This window comes from Panthera pardus, unplaced genomic scaffold (assembly GCF_024362965.1).
Source record: "Panthera pardus isolate Hobbes unplaced genomic scaffold, ASM2436296v1 HiC_scaffold_12, whole genome shotgun sequence".
In the NCBI taxonomy this organism is placed as follows: Eukaryota; Metazoa; Chordata; class Mammalia; order Carnivora; family Felidae; genus Panthera; species Panthera pardus.
In genome coordinates this window covers 38,305,021-38,331,527 of record NW_026526677.1, presented here as the reverse complement: position 1 = coordinate 38,331,527, position 26,507 = coordinate 38,305,021, and the positions used below count along the sequence as shown (strand labels likewise).

The 26,507-nt window shown below is 38.2% G+C and overlaps 1 protein-coding gene across 2 annotated transcripts in view; it reads left to right on the top strand.

Annotated features, from left to right (window-relative positions):
• The window catches only part of NELL1 (neural EGFL like 1), an 874,069-nt gene that overhangs the window by 841,028 nt on the left and 6,534 nt on the right, over positions 1–26,507 (top strand). For both annotated transcript variants that reach the window (XM_053899887.1, XM_053899886.1), the window contains one exon: positions 13,035–13,228. In XM_053899887.1, the coding sequence (XP_053755862.1) occupies positions 13,035–13,228 (194 nt within the window). The remainder of the gene's footprint in view (positions 1–13,034; positions 13,229–26,507) is intronic.

Here is a 26,507-nt window from a genome sequence, read left to right as displayed (position 1 = left end):
GTATAAATTGCTATAAATATTTAGCTGTAAATAAGTAGTATTTCTTACACGATTTTAAACCCTCTCTCATATGTGTATCACTGTGATTTTCCACACCTGTGTGGTTTTGCTCTTCCTATTCCTTTTGCTTGGAATGTCTCTTCAGAGAAAAGCGAGGCCATCAGAATTAGCTGTCTATTGATCGTGATCCTTAACACACAGCTACTGTGTGATCACATTTTGTACTAAAGTTCTCACAACAACCCTGCTATTGGGGTATGATTCCCCATTTTATAGAAGGATAAAATGAAGAACACAGAGGTCTACCACACAGCAAGTAACAATTTCTCAGCTGAGAAGTTGTGAAGTGACTTACTGAAGCAGTTTAGAGGCAATATCTACATAGAATATGGGTTCAAGTTTAATTTTCTGTAGATTCCTGGATGGTTGCTTTGTAACAACTCCAACTGGGTCATTTTCCTGCTTAAAAAAATTCTTGAGATGAGAGAGTGGTATGATCAGGTTGTTAATGTTTGAGGAGATATCAGCAGAGAAAACAGTTAAGATGCTATTATAATGGCCCCAGCAAAAGAAACAGAGAGGAGTGTAAGCCACATTACTAGAGTAGGTGGTGAGGATTCTAATTGGTCCCATTAACTATTATGTTTTTTAGAGAGGAAGCTTGCTGTCCTTGTTTTATTATTTTTAATAATAATTTTTACATATAGTGAGCATTAATTAATACTTTGAGAATCTGTGGACCAGTTGGTGTATTGGAAATTGACCATTTAGCCTTTGCAAGATATCACTATATTCATTTTCTGTAGAATTGGGAACCCACCATAGTATGATTGTAGCAGGATTCTCACACAGAGAATTGTGACACTGAAGCTTCTCTTTCCAGGAAGCAACTTTATTTGTGCCAACATGGCTGTTAGGTTTGTACCCGAAAAACTGAACCCCTGAATACCACGTGGTGTAGTTTTTTAATGTTTTCTACTTCTTTGTCTCCCATATATGGTAACACACAAGGCTGCAGTCTGATTAAATGGTCTCATGTTACAAGGTCGTAAGAGATGTCACATACGCGTGTAGCCAGGTTGCCTTGAGGGTTTTGGCTTTTTTTATCCCTTTTCTTTTCTTAGGGAGGAGACCCTACCACATGATGACAAGCCTGACCTAAAGTCAAGATGCCTGTATTTGCATCCTGACTCAGGAACTTACTGGCCATATGGCCCTATGCATGTTGTTACTTGACCATGTGTTGCCTTCTGCTGTGCTTCTTATACTGGGGTACAATTGTCACTGAAAGCATGCTGCTACATGAGAAGGTACATCAATCTAAAAGAGGAATCTTTACTCAGTGGTTTGAGAAAAAAATGATCTATCAAAACAGTCTGACTATAGAGGGGCAGGCAAAAATAGTTTCTAATAGAAAACATTAAGCTTCAAATAATTTCAGACTCACTGTTTCCCCTTTGTGTATGTCCAGGATTCTGAGAAATGGGTGGTCATTCCGTTCTGCCATAGAGGTAAATTTGGTAGAAACATTTGAGAAGCGATGATTATTTGACCCTCAGTTCAATTATCTTTTGAGTAGAGATGATGGTAAGGCTAACATTCTACATTTTTTTTTTTAAAGAACTAAATCATGAATTTTAAAGGATTTTGAAAGTTTGAAGAATATGGGTATAAGTATTGTAAATTATCATTATACACAATAAAATGATACAAATCTTTGTTTCACAAAGATGTGTTAATAATGCAATAAAAGTACCTGGGGATGGCAGGGACACCAAAGCTTCTGCAGGTCCCTGAGTCAGATACACGGAAGAGATTATCTGCCTCACCCTGTTAAAATTTAACATTCCCAGGAGCAAGAATTCTATTTTATTTTCTGTAGTATTCCCAATGCCTAGAACAATTACTGGCCTATCCTATGTGCTCAATAAATAGTTGTTGAATAACTAAATTAATAAAGGGACTTAGAAATCATTTCTATTATGAATGAGGACATTGGTCCCTAATTGCTACTTACTCTGAGGAGCTGAGCTGGACCACAGAGGAACTGCAACAATTCATTTTGTTTATCCTCTAGCAGCCTGAGTGGTGTCAAGTATAAAGAAAACTTTATACTTTCTTTACTGAGTGGTAAGGACAGATTTTAGTCAATAACAATTATTACAGCAGGGAAGAAGGTCCAGCATGAATTGAACTCAACTTGGATTTGTGCAAGGTCACTGGGCTTTTGAAAAGGAGATTGAAGGCGTTGGGGTGGGGAGAATAGTGGGGGCTTGAGTAGAGCCAGGAGAAGGGGAAATTTACAGAAAGCAGGAAAGGCCATTGGTCCAGGTGAATCCCATCTGGGTTTATTAACCAGTTCTTGTTGAAGTTATGCCCCTAATCTTCCACAGAGACTGGACACAGGTGCCATACTATGTACAGGTGTTGGCTGAAATAAATAGGGAGCTTTCTGGGCAGCTGTGAGCCTTCCCATGCAGGAACCTAAGGGGGGGGGGGGGGTTGAGCCGTGATCTTAATGATCCGCTCTTGCATGTAAAAGCTATGCTACTCTTTTTCAAACGTTTTAACATGGAGGGATGTGGTGGACAAAATAATTTGTGCTGAGAGTCTGCTGTGTTTATAGGCCAAGGTGGAGGCCCAGTCAAGAGGAGGGCTCAGAGGAGCCTGATGAGAGTTTGCTCAAAGAGAGAATCTATGTCAGTAGCCTCCTTTGCTTTTCCTTGGAAACCAACATAATTTTGGTCTTTATAGTTTTACCTCCCTTAGGGTAAAAAACACAGAAAAAAAAATCACAATAAACAGAACTTGTCTCCTAAAAGCCTAGAGCAGAGTGGGCTGAAATCTTTTACCCCTTGTTTCATTTTCCCTTGACTCCACCAAATGCCTTCTAGATCCTTCCAGAGAATTTCCCTTCAAAATAGAAGGCAGCCCTAAATCTATTTTCACTAATTCAGTTGATTAGGAGAAGCAATATGAAGAGAGGAAGAAGATCCAAGAAAAGAGATCATCCAAGAAAACACACCATGAGATGACATTAAGGTTTAGTTTTAGCTTGTTGGTTCTCTCAGTAGATACTGGCCTTCTTAGCACAGTTGTCCGAATTGTTATCCTTCATCAGTGTCCTAACTCTCCTTCTAGTGGAAAAGAGTTTTTGGAAGAACTTGACAACTTCCTAGAGGTTAGGGATCAAAATAAACAGAGTGGTAGAGGGAGACAATAAATAATAGGCATAGAAGGTTCTGAATTCTTAGGTGCTGTAATCTGACCCTCTTGTTCTTTAGACTGAGGTCTGGTTTTAGAATTGTACCATTGACAATGTTTGGTTTTTATAATGTTTGTTTATTTATTTATTTTTGAGAATGAGAGAGTGACTTTAGGGAGGGGAAGAGAGAGAGGAAGAGAGAGAATCCCAAGCAGATCTGTGCTGTCAGTGCAGAGCCCAATATAGGGCTCAAACTCACGAACTGTGAGATCATGACCTGAGCCAAAATGAAGAGTCAGACGGTCAACTGACTGAGCCACCCAGGTGGGTGTTTTTCTTTTTTTTCTTTTCTTTTCTTTTTTTTTTTTTTGACCTTTGAATTCTATGTAAATGTAGGATGTTTCTGGTAGTAAATGAAATTATTTTGTAACCTGTCTGTGCCTAAAATCTTCCCTTGGCACAGAAGACAGAAGAAATTCTTTCTCATCTGATAATTTGTTTGAAAGAATGATTTGTCAAAATAGTTTCGGTTTCACCCCACCTGGATTCCCCATGTGTATTTGTCCCCAAGGATTACATTGTCCAAGGCTTCAATGCAGACAGAAAAAACATGTTTGTCTCTTCATTACTTTCCCTCTTTGGCACCTGCTTGTAAACACTCATTAAGAGAGACAGGTGTTTCAATAAATATTGACTGTCTAAGCAAACTGTTTAATTCTAAAAAATCTCTTTGTCCTCCTGAAGCTGGGTTCTTCCATTCTCCTCTTTCCTGTTCTCCATCTACTACCACTCATATTCTAACACTGGAATTAGAGGCTCAGTCCTACAAAGGAAAAAGTAATCATACCATCTGGAAATGGACAAGATCTCAGAAAATACCTTCTACAACTCCTATACTTTACCAAAGAGAAAACGGAGGTCCCTGAAGGACAAAGGTTTTTTTTTTTTTTAAATCACAGCTCAACCAGATTCAAATTTAACACATGTTTATGCATTTCTTAGTAAGAAACAGACCCTATAAAGATGCTGTGGGAGACACAAAGATACATAAGACCAGAATATGCCTTCTGAATGAATAAGGAAGATAGAAAAGTATGTTCACAGCTCTGCATACAAGGTAACATAAAGGAAATATAAAATTAAAGTGGAAGAGGGTAATTTTTTTCAGTTGAGGGTGAAATTTTGTTACACAATAAAATGAATATAACAATAGAACATGTATGGCCCAGTGTTAGGCATTTAGCAACTTGTAAAACATAACTGTTCCACTCAGGGATGCAGAGGCCGCTAGAACATAACCCACCCTCTCACCTATAAGCAGATATATAAAAACAGAAATCTAGGGTTGCTGGCATCAGCACTGTAGCCTCTGTATGCAGTAAAATTCTCTTTGGATAGCAAGTATTTCAATATTTCTAGATTTTTTATTTTCGCCACTGGTCAGAATCGTATTGATTTTGAACACATTTAATCACTAAGTAAAGAAGCATGAGTTATTCATGGCAGAATGTAAACCAACTTGGTTAATTTAGGAAGCTATTCTGCTTTTTTGCTACTCTTGTTTTCTAACCTAGAATGAATTGTTTTCTCCATCTGCATTAGAACACCCAAATTTGCACAGCCTATAAATGTGGTCTGTGACCAAGCCACCTTCATCAAGTGTCAAAAAAAAAAAACCCAAAAAACAACCAAACAACTATATCCTTTTAATAATAGTCACTGAGGGGCGCCTGGGTGGCTCAGTCGGTTAGGCATCCGACTTCAGTTCAGGTCACGATCTTGCGTTCCGTGAGTTCAAGCCCCGCGTTGGCTCTAGGCTGATGTCTCAGAGCCTGGAGCCTCTTCCGATTCTGTGTCTCCTTCTCTCTCTGACCCTCCCCCGTTCATGCTCTGTCTCTCTCTGTCTCAAAAATAAATAAACTTTAAAAAAAATTAAAAAAAAAAATAGTCACTGAATATTAACACCAGATTTACTGATCAGGGTTCAGGGAGAGCTTAGAGTGTTAGCATTTCTGGCTTTGGCTGGCCAATGTACTGATCAAATCCATGAGAATTTGTGTGAGAATTTAGAATTCAAGAGGAAATCCTCAGTGAACAGATGAAGGTGTCAGCTTACAAAGAGCTCAGGACTGGTGGTAAGGATTTGAGTATATCCAGAAAAGATGGGTCAAGGGAATTCATGAGATGAAATGAATGCTATGAAAGATGAAAAATACAGACACAGTATGAACAAGAACAATGATAATAGCAGCTAATCATTTTTGAGAAATTACTACATGATAAGCATTGTGTTATATGCTTACTCAAATTATCAGATTATCCCTGGAGGTATTTTTTTATCCATACTTTTCAAATGATAGGACCAAGGTTCAGAAATGTTAGGTAAATCTACTACAGTTGCAGGGATGGGACTAAGGTGCAGGTGACTCATTTGTCTCCATTTGCCTAGAACTTTCCTAGGTTTAGCACTGAAAGTCACCTATCTCAGGGACTCCCTCAGTCCTAGGCCAACTGGGACAACTGGTCACATTAACTGGCACCTAAAGCTTCTGGATTCCAAAACTTAGGCTTTTCGTTGGTATGTTATGCTGCTTCCTCTGAGGGGGAAGAAAGCAACCACCAGAGATGGAACCTTAGAAAAACTGGAGACGTCTCCACACAGGGTCCTTACTTGTTGGACCATATCTGTATTTGCCTATTTTATCCCCGGTCCCTAGCACTATGTCTAGGAAAGAGTAGATGCTCAATAAATATAGTTGTAGTTAGTAAATTAATGATTGATGATTAGTGATTGGAGGAATAAAGAGGTAAGAAGATGACTAGAGCACTGTCATACCCCACAAGGGTCAAGAAGAGAGCATTTAGACTGAAATAACAAATATTGTAACTTTTTTTTTCATTTTTAAATTTTTTTTAAATGAAATTTATTGTCAAATTGGTTTCCATACAACACCCAGTGATCATCCCAACAGGTGCCCTCCTCAATGCCCATCACCCACTTTCCCCTCCCTCCCACCCCCCCATCAACCCTCAGTTTGTTCTCAGTTTTTAAGAGTCTGTTATGTTTTGGCTCCCTCCCTCTCTAACCTCTTTTTTTTTCCTTCCCCTCCCCCATGGTCTTCTGTTAAGTTTCTCAGGATCCAGATAAGAGTGAAAACAGATGGTATCTTTCTCTGTATGACTTATTTCACTTAGCATAACACTCTCCAACTCCATCCAAGTTTCTACAAAAGGCCATATTTCATTCTTTCTCGTTGCCAAGTACTATTCCATTGTGTATATAAACCACAATTTCTTTATCCATTCATCAGTTGAAGGACATTTAGGCTTTTTCCATAATTTGGAGTTGTTATAATATAACAAATATTATAATTTATTAAAGGGTGATGATTTTGCAAACTAAGAGTTGTGAGAAACTTCAGGATTTAGGCTTCAAAGAGAGGGTCACATGGAAGCTTGCAAACATTTAGGAGAGGGTGAAGATGTGTAAATGCAGGTAGCTGCTAATGGTGGACACTGAGGAAAAAAAGACCTGGATCTAGGGAATGGCTTAGGAAAGGGTGAGCCCAAACAAGGTGTTTTTCTTTTTCCTTTGCTTAAAGAGAGGGTCTGCTCAGTTAAAGGAAAAAGGGAAGACTCATTGGAGAGTAACAGAATTACACACTGATGGTAAGAGACACGCTGTAGGAAAGGGTTTCTTCCTGGAGGAGGCTGGAACAAAGAGGAGTTAACACTGGAGGGACGTTGGAACTTCTTCCCAAGAGGTACATAACAGCATCTCAAAGAGACCAAGTTGTAGCTTACTTTTCTTTTAGTCTTTACCTTTTCAGGCTGAACCCCTCATGTTTCATTAAACTGATATGAGTTTAATCCCTCTTCATGCTGATGGAGCTCTTCTGATGGTTCCAATGTGTATCAACCCCATCTTTAATAGTCTGTGTTCTAGTTTGGGACCTGAAACTTTCTGTGCAGGTTAAAATTTCATTAGCCTTGTATTTTGCAAGCCACTTCAGACCTTAGATTTCCTGTTTTGTTTTTTGTTTGTTTGTTTGTTTGTTTTCCACTTAATTTTGCTGATGTGCAGTGTGTATATTTTTCCCTGTCATTTTCTCACTGCCACTGTAAAAGAGGCAATGTTACTTTAGCTATGGGAGAGGCAGCTGCGCTCTATCTGGTCTATCATTAATAAACCCCCAAGCTCTGTTCTCATTTCCAAGCTATTAATGTCTGGTAATGATTTCCAAGTCAGAACACACACAGCTGGATATTCAAACCCCAGGTTAAATTTTGTTTTCTGACACATCACCTGTTTTGAGTTTGAAAGGAAGTCTAGATGGGATATGAAAGTTATTCAAGAAAGTGGAATATGGGATAATGAAAAAATTGACCTGCTACCAAACCCCTGACAAAAATGTTTCTCTTGATCTCTGAAATCAACCTGCAGAACTTTTAGCTCCTGAGGCAGGTACCATTACAGTTGTTATGCTATTAAAATTTCTGCAGAGCCATTTTTCTCGAAGGGTAGGGAAACTGTTCGAGGCTACGTTGGGATTGGTTTGATTGCTGCTGATATAAACATTTCTGAATTGTGTTTTCTTACATGCCCAAATAACCTAAGAACCTCAAATTAAAGAACAAAGCAGATTGACTAGGCACAACCAGACTTTTTTTAAAAGCAAAATTGAGTATAATAATAACAGCTTTCAGAAATTGTGAAAATGTCAATGCAAGAAAATTAGTTCTAATGTAAGCTTAGCCATAGAATTTTATTGAGGAAATTCTCATCTGAGCATGGAACATTTAAATAATGAATTTACAAGGAGAAACACAAGGAAATCACAAAAAGCCATTACTTACAATAAGAAAAAACAAGTACACTTTAATGATTATAGATTTGAGTGTGGAATATTTTGCCTGATTTTTGTTTCATTGCCTCTTTGTCATTGGAGGCCTGTCAGATGATTTTGGTAAGTATCATGGGTGAATGTCTTTGTGTTTGCTCAGCAGAGAACAACAGTTGCAATATGTAAATAGGGTGCCTCCTCCCTTTGGATGCCTTGGGATATGTATAATAGATTAAGTTGGCTTTGTGCAGAGCAAACAGGTCTGTATTACCAAGAATATGAATGATGTGGGTTTCCATAATTGCTAACATCTGGCTTTCCATAAATCTGTTAAATTGCATGGAAGCTGAATTAGATTTCTGTGTCATAAGTAAAGCAATTACATGGAACTTTGTAGACAATATGGTCCTATATTCAACTGCAAAATCCTTTCATTTTGGAGCAGCAAAAGCAAATCCAGGGTTTTTTTGCGCACACTAGGTGTGTTTTAATTGAGAGAGAAACACTGCCAATATGCTTACAACTTTGTAAATGAAAAAAATAATTAAATATTAGAAAAGCATGTTATAGTTGGCCATTAATTGCCAATTTAGAGAGGATTTCAGAGAAGACATTAAGTTAAAGATTCTTTTGCAGCTACTGGTTGGAATCTTGAAATTACTCTTCCAGACATTTTCTGAAGTGCTTTGTTAATGGGCCTTCCTCTGTCCTTGTCCTCATGCATTTGACAGGAAACTGGAGTGGGGAGGGAGGAGGGAAGGTTGCCTTCCTGTTTCAGTGTGGTTACTATTTTGCCATATTTATTATACTATAAACCAGACTTATGGGCTTCCCCAGATGAAAACTTAACAATAAAATGTGTTCCCTGAAGGGGAAGGTTGTGGTTCTGTCTTCTGCTTTCTGAACACCCAAGAGACCAAATTTTAGTGAAATCGGCTTTATAATAGTAATGGTCTATAAACTTCCCGGATTAAGTAAGTTAAGTGAAAACATTGTACAACCACAGTGCTTTCTATTGTACTCGGCACTGAGAAGAGAATAAGGAAAAAAGATTTAGTCCTTGTTTTCAGTGAGCTCACTATCTATGGAGATGGATATATTAAGTGTGTAAGAGCTAAATGCAAGGATAGCATTGTATATAGAGTACAGAGTCAATAGTGACTGTTTCACAGAATGAAGAATGGTGATGCTTGATCTTGATTTTGAACATGACATAGGAATGAAGATATCATAGGAAGGGAACTGCTTACTTTGTAAATTAATTTATACACCAACCCATTCCATGCAGACTAAGAGGAAGGAGAGAAAGGAGAGGGAGAGTACTCCCATAATGAGAAAAGGCATAGAGGAAACAACATGGACTCTTTGTAGATAACCCATTGCTTTTGAACAAAAAGGGGAAGAGACAGAAGCTAACAACTGGAATGTTAGATCAAGGCTTATATGCTGGGAGCTTAAATCATCTATTATAGACATCAGAGGACGACTGAGAGATGGTAAGCAGGGGTGTGATATGGACAAATTTGCTTTTTAGAACACCAGTCCCTTGCGGAAGGTATTTAGAGCAGTCATTCTCATCTGACTGAACAGAGCCCCAATATCTGGATCCTACTTTATACACCAATTAAATCAGTCTCTAGTGGCGGTGAGCCCAGGCACCAGTACCTGTTAAGAGCTCCTCAAATGTGTCTACTGAGCCCACAATTGAAAATCATTGGATTAGAATGAGAAGTCGCTGGAGTCAGGAAGACCAGATAGGAGGCTAATGTAGTAGTCAGGGACTGGTGTGAAGATTTGAGTTAACACAGAGTTCAGAGAAATCTGAATATTTTTTATGATTCCATGTGTTATCTATCAAGTTACTCTCTATCTGTATCTCCCAGACATCCAAACTAGAGTGTATATGTGATTAGAGAAGAGTAAGACCAAATATTTTCATTGCCACTTTGAGCAAAAGCCAAGGAGTGAGAATAATGCAAACATATCAGTTTAGTATTGTTCCAAGATAGGATCTGCCACCAATGTTGTCACTGCAGTGGGAGTTTAAGGAAGTGACTGATTACTATGAATTGGCATAATATTGGGAGATGCTTAATTGAGGAGGTAGGGCTTGAACTTTGTCTTAAATATCCACATTCTTTACATCAAGAAATATATGAGTTCTTATGTTATCTACAATTTTTAAAAGACCAGAAATTCATTGGGTATTGTTTTAAACAGGGGATAAATAAGTGTCAGAGAGGCTAAATAATGTGACCAAGGACATACAGTGATATGTAAAATGCCTTTTATGTAGTAAGCACTCAATTAAATTGAGAACTTGTTTTCAAACATGGGTCGCCTGACTCCCACATCCAATGCCACTCTTAATTGAGAAGAGTTAGAAGAAGAAGACTTGGGAGACAAGAAAGGTTTCCAGGTAGGAGCACCATATGGTCAGATGTGTGGAGAATAGCATGGACACAATGGAACAGTAAAGACATAACTGAGGTCAGATTGTAGTTGACTGGGAATCTGGGTATTGTAATTTGGGTTCATTTCCACAGTTTTTAAAGGAGGAATCATTGGGTGCCTGGGTGGCTCAGTCGGTTAAGTGTCTGACTGGCTCAGGTCATGATCTCATGGTTTGTGAATTCCAACCCCTCATCGAGCTCTCTGCTGTCAATGCAGAGCCTGCTTCAGATCCTCCAACCCCCTCTCTCTCTGCCCCTCCCCTGCTTGTGTGCTTGTCTGTCTCAAAATAAATAAATAAACTTAGCAACAACAACAAAAAGAGGAATCGTTGTTAATTAACTAAATGTCTTGACTGAGACTACATTTAATGAGACAAAGACAAAAATAAATCTTGGAATAAAGTATTTGAACTCCGTAACATTTTCCACTTTGTACCTTTACTGTGAAGCCAAATTTTCCAACAGTGCATGCAGTCAGTAATAGAAGATAGGTCATTTATTTCTCATTATTTTTAAGTCAGAGTAGTTGCAAAATTATAGAAAACTTTGAGTAATTATGTAATTCTCAGAATTTCAAGTAAGGATACTAAAGAGGATCCATATAAGATCTTATGCTTGGAAGTGAGTTGCAATATCTAGAGGGTTAATAGTTGAAAGTAGATAAAACCACAGAACATTCTAGTATTCTGAAAGATGACTCTAGACCTTGAGTTGGTTCAGAAAAGAGCTCTAGAGCATGTGTTACAAGGCCCAGGATACCACCTTTGCTTCAACGTGGTACTAGATGTGTGACCACTTATTCATCTCTGTGCCTTAGTTTCTTATTTTGTAAAACGAAAGTAACTATTTCCGTCTTTGCAATTATATGACATAATTCCTGGAAAAGCTTCAAAAAACGTTGACACACTATATAAGTATAAAGCACTAACAGTAAATATATATTATGCCTTTAAGCACTATTGCTTTGAGTACTTTAGGAGAAAATGCCACTTAGAATTATTTTTTCTTTAATTTAGCTCATAACCCTTAACCAAATGCCCACAACCTATACATATTTAACATGAAATTTAGGAAGTAGAGTAAGTTAATTCATACTGTTCTTTTTTTTTTACGTTTGTTTATTTTTGAAAGAGAGAGTCGGGGGGAGGGGCAGAGATTAGGGAACAGAGGATTTGAAGTGGGCTCTGAACTGACAGCAGAAACCCCAATACGGGACTTGAACTCACAAACCGTGAGATCATGACCTGAGCCTAAGTCGGACGCTTAACCAACTGAGCCACCCAAGCACCCCAATCTATAATGTTCTTATTTTAACTTACTATAGGGATTAAACTTCCTGATCAGATGCCTAACAATAGTTATCTATATGTTCTTCTAGTGTTTCTCCTTGTCACCTACATAAGGACAATGTCTTAAATGTCATTGTTAACATTTATAATACCTAGTGTTCAAAAAAACCTTGTGCACAGAAGGATCATCTGAAGGATATTTGAAGGACATAGCACTAGATTGACCAGTGGAGTACAAGACTATGATAAACAAATGACTGATATCTTTAAATCGTGTAAAGATTGTCACAAATAAGAAAACTCAAGTTGACTTTTCTTGAGTGGTCTAAGAACTAGCACCAATAAGTAGGAGTTCTAGGAAAATATATTTCATTTCATTTAAGGAAGACATTTCTAAAAGAGTTATCCGATGGAATTGGCTGCCTTTTGAAGTAATAGATTGCCCACTGGGAAGAGGCTCAATCCAGGACTGGACAGCTATGTGTTTGAGATGTTAAGGTCACTCAAGCTTTGAATGTCTGGGAAAGCTGACTGGATTTTTGCTTTCCCTCCATATTTAGCTGTCATTCAAAAACCGTAAAATATATGTGTGTCTTCCATCCTCATCCATGCTATATGTACCATAGCTCTAAGATGTTTTTTTCTGGGGACAAAAATGCTTCTGACCATTAGGATGGAGAGGATTTGATTAGGCAAGACAACTACCAAGAATTAGTCCCTCTTCTTTCACACTTGGCCCCAGGATCTGGGGGAGTCTGATTGGTTCAAGGTTGCCCTAATTGCCCACTTATTCCTACTCAGTGGATGATCTATTCACACCTTTTCTAAAAGACCCAGATCTGTATAGGGTGCATCCCCACTGTTAATGAATTAGGACTATTTATGGCCTCTAGATGGTACAGCTCTCAAGAATATCCTAAAACTGGATTAGAGCTGCTACTGGATAGTTTAGTAATTGGAGTCCAACAGCTGCAGGTTTGAGTATGAGACCTGCCACCTATTAGCTATATGACCGTAGGCATGCTATTTCATTTCTATGAGCCTCAGCTTCATTATTTGCAAAATATAGGAACAGATTTTCCTACACAGAGCTGCTTTGCAGAGTAAATGAGATAATGCATGTGAACAGCTTAGTAATATTAATACTAAGTAAATGCTCAGTAATATTAATGCTATTGTAAATGACTATTTTCTAATCACAATCTTGGCTAAATTGTAAAGCTCTGTGCCTTCTTTATTGCAGACATTGATGAATGTGCCTTAAGAACCCATACCTGTTGGAATGATTCTGCCTGCATCAACCTGGCAGGGGGCTTTGACTGCCTCTGTCCCTCTGGGCCCTCCTGCTCTGGTGACTGCCCTCATGAAGGAGGACTGAAGCGCAATGGACAAGTGTGGACCTTGAAAGAAGACAGGTGCTCTGTCTGTTCCTGCAAGGTGAGACTAATACAGTGCGGCAGGAATTGTAACTGTTCTTTTCCTCCCTTCACTCTTCTCTTCCACCCCACCTCTTTCCCCCAGGCGTTGACTTGCTGGTCTCCTGTAGTTTCTGAAAAGGCTTCTCTCATTCTAATCCATGCTACAGCTAATGATGATGCTGAGTGGCAGGCAAACCTGTTTTGAATTGATCATGCCATTAGTGAGAAGTGAGGTGTGCAGTTGAGAAGAGACTGCAGAGCACAGGGGGAGTAGGGCAGAGAAACCAATGTTGGTGCTCCCACCGAGAGCCCGCAGTGCCTTTCAGGTTGGTTGGGTGAGAGATTTAATGAGCTCTCATTCCACACTTACACAGACTTGCTGATTAAAACTACTCTTTGCCTGAAATGATCACCTGCATGAACTTGCTTATTTTTGTGGTAACATCATCCAGAAAAGCAAGGCACATAGGCTTGCTTCCAGTGGTCAGAGATAGGTGGACCTCTGTTCTGAACAAATGGAAATGATAGTATGAGACCTTCTGATAAATGATGTCTTCTTTCCGTTCTCACTGCTGGGCTGGATATTCCTTACATTAAGTTGTTTGGAAGTGAGTTTAATGTTTATGAAAATAAGCCTGTCATCCCCCGGTTTTAGCTTTATGCTTTGCAAAATGGGCCTATTAAAATGTTTGATTTCCTTGTGCTTTATTTTTTCTTTTGTTGATCTTGCTTATTCATTTTCCTTTGAAACTGCTTTACTGTAGCTCTTGCATTGTATTTTTATGTCTGTGGATGGGACTTTTTAATCTTGGGCTTTATGGGCATGGGAACCACAAGAAATGACTTGTTTAGTAGTCTCTTAGGGAGCTGGTGTCCTGATAAATTCAGAGAGCTCCCTGGGAATAGAATGGAAACGAACCTTCATTCACCTGTCTTCAAGTCTACCACACCTCCAAAGGACCTGGGAGCACCCATTTAGGAGAGCTACATTACCAAGTGTTTAGATCATTACTCCATCATGCTCACTTTTTACCTTATACATGCATCTCGTTCAACACATCCAAACACAGGTCCAGTGACCCCATTTACTGAGCACCTCCTCTGTTCCAAGCACCCTGTAATTTAAAAACAGCATCACACTTAATTCTTATAGCACAGCTTTGAAAGATAAAGTTTCTGAGTTTTAGGGCAAGTAATGTACCCTAAATATCACAATACATAAATATCCAAGCTGGGACTTGAATTCTAGTAGTTTGCCCCAAATTTCATTGTTTTCTTATTCTGCCACAAGTCCTATAACTCTCCACAGATGATATCTGCTCATGTATTTAAAACTGATTAAATAGGCAATCTAACCTGATTGAGCTCAAACTGTAACCTTAGTACTATATTAGTGACACAAAGGGCAAAGTTTTTAACAGAAAGAAAAGCTTGTTGTGGTTTAAAATAGTTGAGAAAGGTATATAGAAAAGGTTGGCAGTTAGGTCTCCATTCAGCCAGCAAAACAAGAAGGAATTCCTTTATTAGTGCTTTTCTAGAAAATATTGTTTTTCCCAAACTTACGAGGATGATCACAACCTGACCTGGAAATCCTTTTTAGGATTTGCAGAGCCCCAGTCTCTGGAATCAATAAGAGATTTTTGTTGAGTCTTGAGTACTGTGTGAAACCAAAATATCTTTTTCAGTTTTTGTTTTATTTAGGCCCATGGGAGGGAACTTAGCAATCATTAAAACTTCCCAAAGTTGCATTAATTAATTATGCTAATAATCCAAGCAATATAAGTTGATTTATTCTGCTTTGACTCTTTAAACTCTTGCCAAAGTCAGAGGATTAGACTGAAATTCCACAAAAAAATGAATAATCCTTGTAATCTTATATTGTTAATGTAATGGCACCTCTATCACCACCCCACCACCTTATGAATAAAATACAGGGAAGATTTCCTTCTTTGTTTCTTCGTTTTCCAATTGCATTTATTACTCATTAATAGCATAGCTTCCAAGAACTTGTGGAAGGAGAGGACAGCTTTGATTTAGGAGATAAATTAAAGGGGTGCCTGAGTGGCTTGGTGAGTTAAGTGTCCATCCGACCCTTGGTTTTGACTCAAATCATAATCTCAGTTTGTGAGCTTGAGCTCTGCATTGGGTTCTGTGCTGACAGCAAAGAGCCTGTTTGAGATTCTCTCTCTCCCTCTCTGAACTGCCTCCCTAGCCCCGCTCAACTCTCATGTACTCTCTCTCTCTCAAAAGAAATAAAACTTTTTTTTAAAAAAAGAAGCTAAGTTAAAAAAAAGCTCTAAAAAGTTCTTTAAAAAAGAAACTAAATTAAAAACCCTAAATCAAATTCTGTAGATCATTCTCAAAAAAATGAATTTGTGGCCCTGCTTTTTTCTATTATTTGCATCTAGAAGTATTTTAATCCAATTTCATAAGCAGTAGCTCCAACACATAAGCATCCAAATGGACTATAATGGCGTCACCATCTTTGAGGCTAAGAAGTCAAGACTGAGACAGAAATACTGGCTGTTAAACCATACTCTTGTTTTCAAATTCAAATAAAACTAAATCACATAATAGCAGAATTATACAAGCCAGCAAAGGGTCAAGGTTTACTATTCAAAGAAGCAGAGTCAAAGCAGTCTACAGATTCAGGGAAGTCCCTAGTATTTTTCATAAAACTAGAACAAATAACCCTAAAATTTTTATGGAACCACAAAAGACCCCAAGTAGCCAAAGCAAACTTGAGAAAGAACACAGCTGGAGGTATCACAATCCCAGATTTCAGATACACCATAAAGCTATATTGATCAAAACAGTGTGGTACTTGCACAGAAACAGACATAGGTCACTGGAACAGAATAGAGAGACCAGAAATGTATCCACACTCATATGGTCAGTTAACCTACAACAAAGGTGGCAGTCTCTTTAATAAATTATGTTGAGAAAATCGTACAGCTACATGCAAAAGAGTGAAACTGGATCATTTCCTTACACTTATATACAAAAATAACTTGAAATGGATTAAAGAACGAAATAGGAGACCTGAAGCCATAAAATTCCTAAAAGAACATATAGGCAGTAATTTCTTTGCCATCAGCCTTAGCAATATTTTTCTAGACATGTCTCCTCATGCTAAAGGAAACAAAAGCAAAAATAAACTATTAGGATTGTAACAAATAAAAGCCTTTGGCACAACAAAGGAAACCAGCAATAAAATGGAAAGGTCTACTGAATGAGAGAAGATATTGCAAATAATATATCTGATAGAGATAATATCATAATATATAAAGAACTGATACTGATCACCAAATATCCATTGTGTATATAAACCACAATTTCTTTATCCATTCATCAGTTGATGGACATTTAGGCTCTTTCCATAATTTGGGTATTGTTGAGAGTGCTGCTATAAACATTGGGGTACAAGTGCCCCTATGCGTCAGTACTCCTGTATCCCTTGGATAAATTCCTAGCAGTAATACTACGTGGCAATGAGAAAAAATGAAATATGGCCTTTTGTAGCAATGTGGATGGAACTGGAGAGTGTGATGCTAAGTGAAATAAGCCATACAGAGAAAGACAGATACCATATGGTTTCACTCTTATGTGGATCCTGAGAAACTTAACAGAAACCCATGGGGGAGGGGAAGGAAAAAAAAAAAAGAGGTTAGAGTGGGAGAGAGCCAAAGCATAAGAGACTGTTAAAAACTGAGAACAAACTGAGGGTTGATGGGGGGTGGGAGGGAGGGGAGGGTGGGGGATGGGTATTGAGGAGGGCACCTTTTGGGATGAGCACTGGGTGTTGTATGGAAACCAATTTGACAATAAATTTCATATATTAAAAAAAATGGGCAAATATCTGAATAGACATTTTCCAAATAGGACATACAGATGGACAGTAGGCACATGAAAAGATGCTCAGCATCATTAATAATCAGGGAAATGCAAATCAAAACCACAATGAGATATCACATCATACCAGTAAGAATGGCCAGTATCAAAGAGACGAGAAATAACAAATGTTGTCAAGGATATGAAGAAAAGGAAACCCTTCTGTACTCTTGGTCAGGATGTATATTGGTGCAACCACTGTGGAAGTTACTCAAAAAATAAAAATAGAAATACCCTATAATCCAGTAATTCTACTGGGTATTTACCCAAAGAAAATGAAAATGCTAAGTTGGAAATACATATGCACTCCTGTATTTATTGCCACATTATTTAATGTAGCCAAGATATGGAAGCAAACCAAGTGTCCACTGATAGATGAATGGGTAAAGAAGATTTGGTATACATATGCATGTATGAAATGTTGGAATATTACCCAACCATGAAAAAGAATGAAATCTGGCCATTTACAACTACATGGGTGGACCTGGAGAGTATTAGGCTAAGTCAAATAAAGATAAATACCATATGATTTAACTCATGTGGGATCTGGAAAAAAAAATGAACAAACAAAAAAAGAAACCTCATAATAAAGAGAACTGATGGTTGCTAGAGGAGAGGGGGTTGAGCAGATGGGTGAAATTAGAGATAGAGATTAAGAGGTGTAAACTAGTTATAAAATAAATAACATGGAAATGAAAAGTAGAGCATAGGGAATATAGTCAATAATATGGTGATAATATGATATGGTGACAGATGATGACTATACTTATTGTGGTGAGAGTATTGAGTAATGTATAGAATTATAAAATCACTATGTTGTACACCTGAAACTAATATATTATTGTATGTCAACTATACTTCAATTAGAAATTTTAAAAATGCTCAGGTGATCAGGAGAAAAAGTGGCAGCATCATGAAATTCTCAGGCAGTTTCAGAAAGAGCCACCTTCATTCAATGATGACCAGAAAGAAAACAAACAAACAAACATGGGAGTTAGGCATAGATATTACAAAAATGGGAGTGTGGAGTACAAATTAAGAATACGTACTTGAACAAAATTAGATCATACATGTGAAGAAACATTTAGATAAAACTTCTTTAGACCCTCAAAGAAATTAAAGCAAGAATTCCAACAAGATAGACAAAAAGGCAAGAGCATTAAACGAGAAGGAGAAGGAAAGCGGCTCCTGGAGAATGAATTGAGGGGAAAATCTCTGCACTATGAAGACTACCTCAGAAGCTTTTTGGAATCAAACCAGTACTGCTGCCACAGAGATGAGAGGGGAAAACCCACTAAGTATGAAAGGGAAAGGTGGAAAAGAAATATGATTACGTGACAGATATGGAAGCTGACAGTAATGATTTAACACGTAGTGGGTTTTCCTGAAGAGAACACAACAAATGCAACAAAACCAATTTCATAGATAAAAGAGAAGGATGACTGATTTGTACACCAAAAGGATTCTCTTACTATAACAAGACCAATCAGTGTAAAGCCATCAGGACCAGTACTAGTGCCATAAGCATCAGGACAGCATAAGGTCAGCGTATCCTGGGAAATTTCAGGTTGGCTTCAGACTTTCCTCCAAAACTCCAGATGCCAAAAGACAGTGGAAAAATTATTTGCAGACTATGGTAGGGAAAGTCTTTGAGCTAGGCACTCATAAATACTTCTTATGTTGTAGGCTTTAGTTGATGGAATACATATTAAAAGAAGAATCAAAGAATGTAGGACTATGAAGAGAAAAAAACTATACAAGCCAGATGTCAGAAGCCACTCAATCTCATACACGACCAGTGTTGTCATATCATAAAGAGATTAATAACTTCTTTATGATGCTTCAAAATTGTCCTTCAAAGAGAGACTATAAATGAAATGTGTCCTGGCATGCTAAAGGTGAAATTGGTGCATTTTTCCCTAGATTATATTAGCCACTAAAGTGCTTTTATCTTCTTATTTTGACCCAGTGTTTATATTATCCAAGGACAATAAGCCTCTTTAGATAGTATTCAAAATAAATACTCTGCTATATGATTCCTGTATTATACTTGGAAGATGGAATATCATCTCCCTCATTTAGACTTAGAAGAAAGTTGAATTTAAACCTAGACAAAGCCAGAAATCAACCTTTTTCACTCTACTCTTATTCCTGGGTTCTTTTCTCTTCCCTTAAACTCCTTGGAATATGCAACTTCAAGGCATTCCACCAGGAATGAGAAGAACTGGATTCTATTCCAGGCATTGCTAGTAATTGGCTTCGTGACCTTGAGCAAACAACTTAGCATCAGAGCCTTTTTCCTCAGCTGTACAATTGGCTGGATGATATCAGAAGTTCTTTCTGTCTCTAAAATTCTGTAAGTCTGGAAACTGCTAGTGACATTTATGCCCTCAGTATTTCTCTCTCACCCTTTCCAAAATGTTTTAGTTTGTGGCTTAGTATCATTATTCATATAGACCTTTCAAATCCTTTCCAGGATTTTCTTTTGTTTCTTGCCAGCAGCTGGCATTTCTACATTTACTTTACAATAAGTATTATGTATACATTTCTTTGCATATTATACATTGAAATAGGATTAGTATGTCATCATGTACAAATTATTCTTTCAAATTCTCTACACTACAAAGAGTGATAATTTGGGTCAATTTCATATTTGAGGGTTTAAATATTTAAATGGTTTAAAAGTAACCCGGATTTCACAACATTGCATTTTTCCACAAGGTTTTCAGCTATTCTAACACCTGCTTAAAAATGTCAGGCACTTCAGGATGTCTGAATATCACTATAGAGCTGAGTACACCAGCATTAGTCTTTTGAGTCCATTAATTTTATGTATATAACAGTAGGAATTTTTCTTAAAACATAAGTTTTACATGGAAAGGTTCAAACCTATGCTGAATATTTATTGCTTTTGTATTCTGTCATCTAATTGTGTTATTTTATATATTTTAAATATGAAATACAGCATGAAAATTATAATGTTAAATTATTTTAAGTATATTTATTTATTTTGAGAGAGAGAGAGCGAGCAGGGGAGGGGCAGAAAGAGGGAGAGAGAGGATTTCAAGCACAGAGCCTGATGTGGGGCTTGAACTCACAACCATGATACCATGATCTGAGCCGAAATCAAGAGACAGATGCTTAACCAACTGAGCCACCCAGACACCCTGAAAATTATTATATTGAATCACTATTATATTATTAATATTATGTTAATATGATAAATATTCAACAGAAAGGATTGATAAATACTAGAAAAAATGGTAAACTTGGAGTGAAATCTTTCAAATTCTTTCCCTAGTTTTTGGCTCTCTATATAATTTTTTTTTAATATTAGATTTGAGAGAGAGAGAGAGTCAGTGAGTGAGTGGGGGAAGGGCAGAGAGAGACAGGACAGAATCTGAAGCAGGCTCCAGGCTCGGAGCTGTCAGCAAAGAGCCCAAAACAAGACTCAAACTCAAGAACTGTGAGATGATGACCTGAAATGAAGTCAGACACTTAACCGACTGAGCCACCCAGGTGCCCCTGGTTCAATATATAATTTATGGTCAGGCTTACCAGGACAAGAACCTGCAAGATAAAGAACCTGCAATAAATAATTAGGACATCCATGAAAAAGGGCGTTTAAATAGGTACTATTGAATGATAGTACATAGTATAGCCCAAATAATTTCTCCTGTAACTTAGCCACATATTATCTGAAGTTCTGATAAGATTTAGAAAAGTTAATATGATTTATAAAGGACACATGGAAATTAAGACAACTGGTGGGGAAGAGAGGGTAGGGGGAACAATGTTATTGGATAATTCTGTATAGATACGGTTTGGCAATCTCTTCCTCAGCCCCAGGATCTTCCTTCTGTCCTAAGCATGGAGGTAGAAATGAGGGAACATTTCTTATAAGTATCTGCTCATACTTTGAAAACAACCTCATGAAGTAAATATTATTATTACTTTACAGAAGAAATAAGAAACTCAAGTTTCACACAAGTAAGTGGTGGCAGTAGACCTGAAACCGAGATATCCATGACAAAATTCCAAGGTCTCTAGTTAGAGAAATGGGTTCCCAGCCTTACTGCTCCACATGGGTGTGGTTCTGTGAACTCTGCAAGATTCTTTATGTTTCTGAGCCATGTTTTTATCAGTAAGACTGGGTTAATATCTGCAGACACATTTGCTGTGAGAGTGAATTAAGATCAAGATAAATTTGAAGTACCTAGCTCAGAGACTTGCAGAGAGCTGTCTCCATGACTAATCACTTACCAAAGAAGACTCAAAGTTCTTTTAAAGGCCTCTTTCCCCCTTGAGAGTCAGTACACCAGGTTAGCTACTAGTGTTTCATGCCAATTGAAAAAGAAGTCTTGAAACATGTCCACAACTTAATGGAGTTCGGCAATAACAGTAAGCCCAAATGGATTTGGGATTTTTAGATGCCATGTGCTTCCTTAACAGTGACAGTAATTTTATGCATCTTTAGACCACTTAGTTGATTAGGCCCAGAAAGATTGCTAAATTGCTTGGAACCCATGTTCTTCTAGCATTATCCAGACCACAGAGTGAAAAATGGTGGTCTCTTTGGGCTTGACCTCTAAATCTTAGTTATATCCCAGTTTCTTTTCACAGATACCCATCTGTGGCTCTTCCATTCATAAATTTGTCCAGAGCCTTAGGAGACATCTTTATTTTCTACCTGTGCTACATGGGAAGATAGAGAGGTCTCAGGTTTTTAACTTCTTGGAAACTGCAGCATTTTAGTATGAGTGGTCATATTATATTGTTGGTTATGGAGATGAATAGACAAATGGATACACAGTCACCTGACATGCCCTTGTAGTCATGAATGATTTGTTATAGGGACATGGAAAAGGGAAGTATTATTGTATTCTAGGAGGATGCAGAAAGGAATAAGGAAAGATGTCACAGAGGAAGTGACCTTTGAGTGAGACCTTCAAGGATGAGAAATTTAGCCAAGTAGAGATGTGGGGAAAGTGAATCCCAAGCAGAGGGAATAGCAAGAACAAAGATGCAGAAACATTGCATGTGTTAAGGAAAATATGAAGTAAATGGTGGGCTTAGAATATCAGAAAAAAAGAAGAGTATGGGAGGGGGATAACTGATAATAAGCCGAGAGAGAAAGGTTACAGATAGAGCCAGACAGTGGAATTCAGACTTTATTCTGTGGACAGCAGAGTATCATGAGTGACTTTTTGTTGAGGATTGGCATGGCCCAACCAAAGTCTGATCGACAGCACAGTAGAAGGACTGAGGAGATCCAAACTAAATGGAGACGTACCACTTAGACTGAATTGAAGGTTCAGGAGAGTAAAGATGAGAACCCGAAGGAGGGTTAGAGACAGAAGATCACATGAAAGATAACACCGAAATTAAGTCATGGGTCTTGATAAATGATAATGTCAGACACTCACTCTCTGTGGCCATGTGTGCCCTCATTCCGTGGGCAGAAGCTCCAGAGTGGCATATTTGCAACTTAGCTGCCCCATTTTCCTGGGTCAAAAGTGTTCCGGTGCCAATGATCAGAGAAGGAGCCAGGGTTGCAAGTTAGGCTTGCATTTATTCCTACACCTTCATCTACTTCTAGTAGTAACTGGAAAATCCAGTGGGAGAAAACAAGCTGTGAAGACCAGATTTTATTTCTGTGCTGCCTGCAGGATTGTTTTGTTTTGTTCATTTTCTTAGTTGAAAAGTGAATAACATTCATCCTTTAACTAAATGTAGTACTAGAGATGGATAGGGAAATAGATACCATAAATAACCACTTGCGCTCTGCAAGTGGAGGGCCAAATTCCTGTGGCAACACAGAAGAAGGGTAAAGTGGAGAGGATCTTTGCCATGAGATTGTCTGGAATGCTGACCACGTGACCTGGCCTCATACAAGCCTTTGCTCAGAAACTGAGGAAGGTGACCAGATTAGGGAAACCTAAGGGGTTCCTGTGTTTCCTTCAGGTAAGAAGAAAGCCCTGTCTGTAAGGAGCTGACAATAAAATAACCCTGCCGTTCTCCCTGTGGCACCCATTCGTAGAGTGAAGAACAGGGATGAATCAGCTTGTGCCTGGGGCCAGGGTAGAGGTTAGCTTTCTGAAATCCTGCAGTTTACTCCTAAAAATGCTTTGCTTTGCTTTGCTTTGCTCTCTAAACCTAACCAGTGACATTGTCAATACCTTCCTCTCTAGGGTGTTCTTGATGGAAGGAGTTAGCTGTGCCAGCCCTAAAATTGTGCTTCCTTTTCTTTGAAACATGAACAAATTGGCAAGTTTAGTTCACCCTCAAAACTCTAGGGGTCCTGTCAAGGAACAGGGTCTTCTTTTCTGTTATCCTCACTTAATACTTCTACTGCATGTAGTTCCAAATCCTGCCTTTTCATTGCTTTGTTTCTCCATCAGAGGTGTCAAACTCTTCCTTGGACCAGAATCCCCTGGAGGGTTTGTGAAACTTTGATCACTGACTCTACCCCATAGACTTTCTTGTTTGGTGAGTCTGGGTTTGGGCACAACAATTTGCATTTCTAAGTAGTTCCCAGGAGATTCTAATGCTGCTTGTCAGAGGACCACATTTGAGAACCATTGCCTCAAGAATCCTTCTGATTTGAGTTGTGCGAAGTCCTTTTATCCTACCCTTTAGCATATTGGAACATCATTGCTATGAATGTCTGGAGTGAGGTCTGGTTCATGTTTTGTCATTAATTTGCTCTGTGAGAGAAGTGCTTTCCCCTCTCTGGACCTGATTTCCTCTTCATTAAAATGAGACATTTGGAATCAATGACTGTTAAGAGTTTTATTAGAGAAGTGCTAATTAGAGAGGGCTGGTTGTGTGGTGTAACCTGAAGCCAAATTAATATTTTGTAAAGACTGGATATCACAACACAAAAATTTGTATGTGAGAAGGTAGAATAGATGGGTCTAGAGTACCACTCCTAATTTTACTCTTTATATCAAAGATCAAAAAATGTTTTCTATGAAGGGCCAGATGGTCTTTGCATAACTGTCAGGTCTCTGTCTCACATACTGAACTCTGCCATTAGAGTGTGAAAACAGCCAAAGGAAATATGTAAATGAACAAGGGAAGGTGTGTTTTAATAGAACTTTATTTGCAGAAACAGGTGACTGGCTGAATTTAGACTGTAGGTGTCAGTTTGCCAAACCCAGGTTATATTATAATTGAATTTACATAAATAATCTTACCTAAGTTTTTATTTACTTATTTTAAGAGAGAGTGTGCATATGTGAGTGAGTTGGGGAGGGGCAGCGAGACAGAGAGAGAGAGAGACAGACAGACAGACACACAGAATCCCAAGCAGGCTCCACACTGTCAGCACAGAGCCTGATGTTGGGTTGGATCTCATGAACTGTGAGATCATGACCTGAGCTGAAATCAAGTCAGACACTTAACAAACTGAGCCACCCAGGCACCCCAAGACCTCCACCTTCTTGATTTGAAAGTTTCAAAACTGTGGCAGAAAAGTGATATTATGCCATCTGGAGTAAATAATGTGTTAACTATTCAGTAATAAAATGTGTAATTTATAGTATAAAAGCTGTAACTTTCCATGGTGTAAGAATAAATCCCTTTTTTATTTGATGGGAAAGTGTATGTCCCTGCTTCTGAAAATTCAGGAGCAATTTAAATAATATAGTAGTCATTGTTTATAGCTGAAATCCATTATAAAATTATATAAAAGCATGTAGCTTCTACAGCAGAAGGGTGAAAAAATACATCTTTGGCATTTAGATGGGGCTTGTTCTGACCAATCCAGCTAGGACTGAGGTCAGGCTCTGGGAATGACCCCAGAGATCTAGCATGAGAAAGATTACTCACCAACTTTGAGCTCAATTGTCTTGCCAAGTTTAGATGCTAGTGTGGCTGTGTTCTGTTAGCTGAGGTTTTGTAATGGCATTCTCATTGAATTAATGGAGCCACCTGTGACATTTTCATTATTAAAAATGATTTTCTTGACAGTTACTCTGTAATTCAAAAGGCAGAATGAACGTAGCCATTGTTCTAAAATATGTTAGAACCTAAGAGGGGCCTATTCGGCATTTTCACATAATTGATGAAATAGGAAATTGCTTTATTTTGCACTAACCCTGGAGGCTATCCACTTATTCTTATTCATTCTTTTAATCCCCACATGCAGAGAGAAACCTAACATTCTGATTGGGCCTTACTGCCTGTGGTACAGTAGCCTCTTCTAAAGCAATGTGTCCCTGTTTACCGTGGTTTGTGGATAGAGCTTTTAGGTTATGGAGGCCCAATCATTCTATACTTGGGGAGAGTAATACTGTGACCTCAGTAGCTGACCTGACCACATGATTTTATATGGTAGCTACCGTTACTTTTTTTTAGCTTCTGTTGGTTAAAATAAATCACTAGGGAGTCATTCTGGGCAATGGTTACACGAGCAAAATACATAACTGAGTTAAAATAAGGGCCTATTGTTGGAAGACTCCTAGAATCTGGAGAGTCCTTTGTCCAGACTAATTATAATCTCTGACTCAATGCATTTGTTTAACTTGAGTGTGTGTTTGTGTAATCTGTCATCCCTTGATAGAAAATTATGATTTCTTGTCATTTTATGCAATAGTAGCTAAAATGCACATGCTTTGAGGAAAAGCATTTTTCAACCTGTTATGTCATTATATACACAGCCAGCAGGTCTCCTTTCCATTCTCCATAAAAAAATGTAAAGCATTTAAAGATTTCCACTTCAGCTGACAGTAAACTTGTCTCAGTGAGCACTGTCCTATTCAACATTGTTATCGATGAAGTAGATGAAGACCCTGAGGGCAGATCCATCAAGTTTGCAGATGTCACTAGGCTATGAAGGAGGACGAACTATGGTGGATGACAGAAACAGCATTTAGAAAACATTGTGACAGGAAGAGAGATGAAATGAATCTAACAAGGTAAAATACAATAAGGATAAATATCAGGTTTTATAGTTGCTGCCCCCAAACAACTGAGTACACAAGATAGGGATAGTGCTTAATGAGGTTTTAGTCTTCATTAACTTCAATATAAATCAACATCATGACATGCTATAGTAAGTAGGGAAGTAAATATTGAAACCAGCCTACTTTAAAGAACACATAGAGCTTAAAACAAGGTGACCATGAGTCCCAATTCACTGCTGGTCAGACTGTTACTGAAGAATTATATTTAGTTCTTTTACTCAGCTACCTCATTTGAGAAATGGAGTGTAAATTGTACTCCACAGATTTATCAAGACTAAATGTGCTGGGATGCCTGGGTGGCTCATGGGTTAAGTATCCGACTTCAGATCCAGGTCACGATCTCGTGATTTCTGGGTTTAAGCCTCATATCGGGGTCTCTGCTGTTAGCGTGGGGCCTGCGTCAGATCCTTTGTGTGTGTGTGTGTGTGTGTGTGTGTG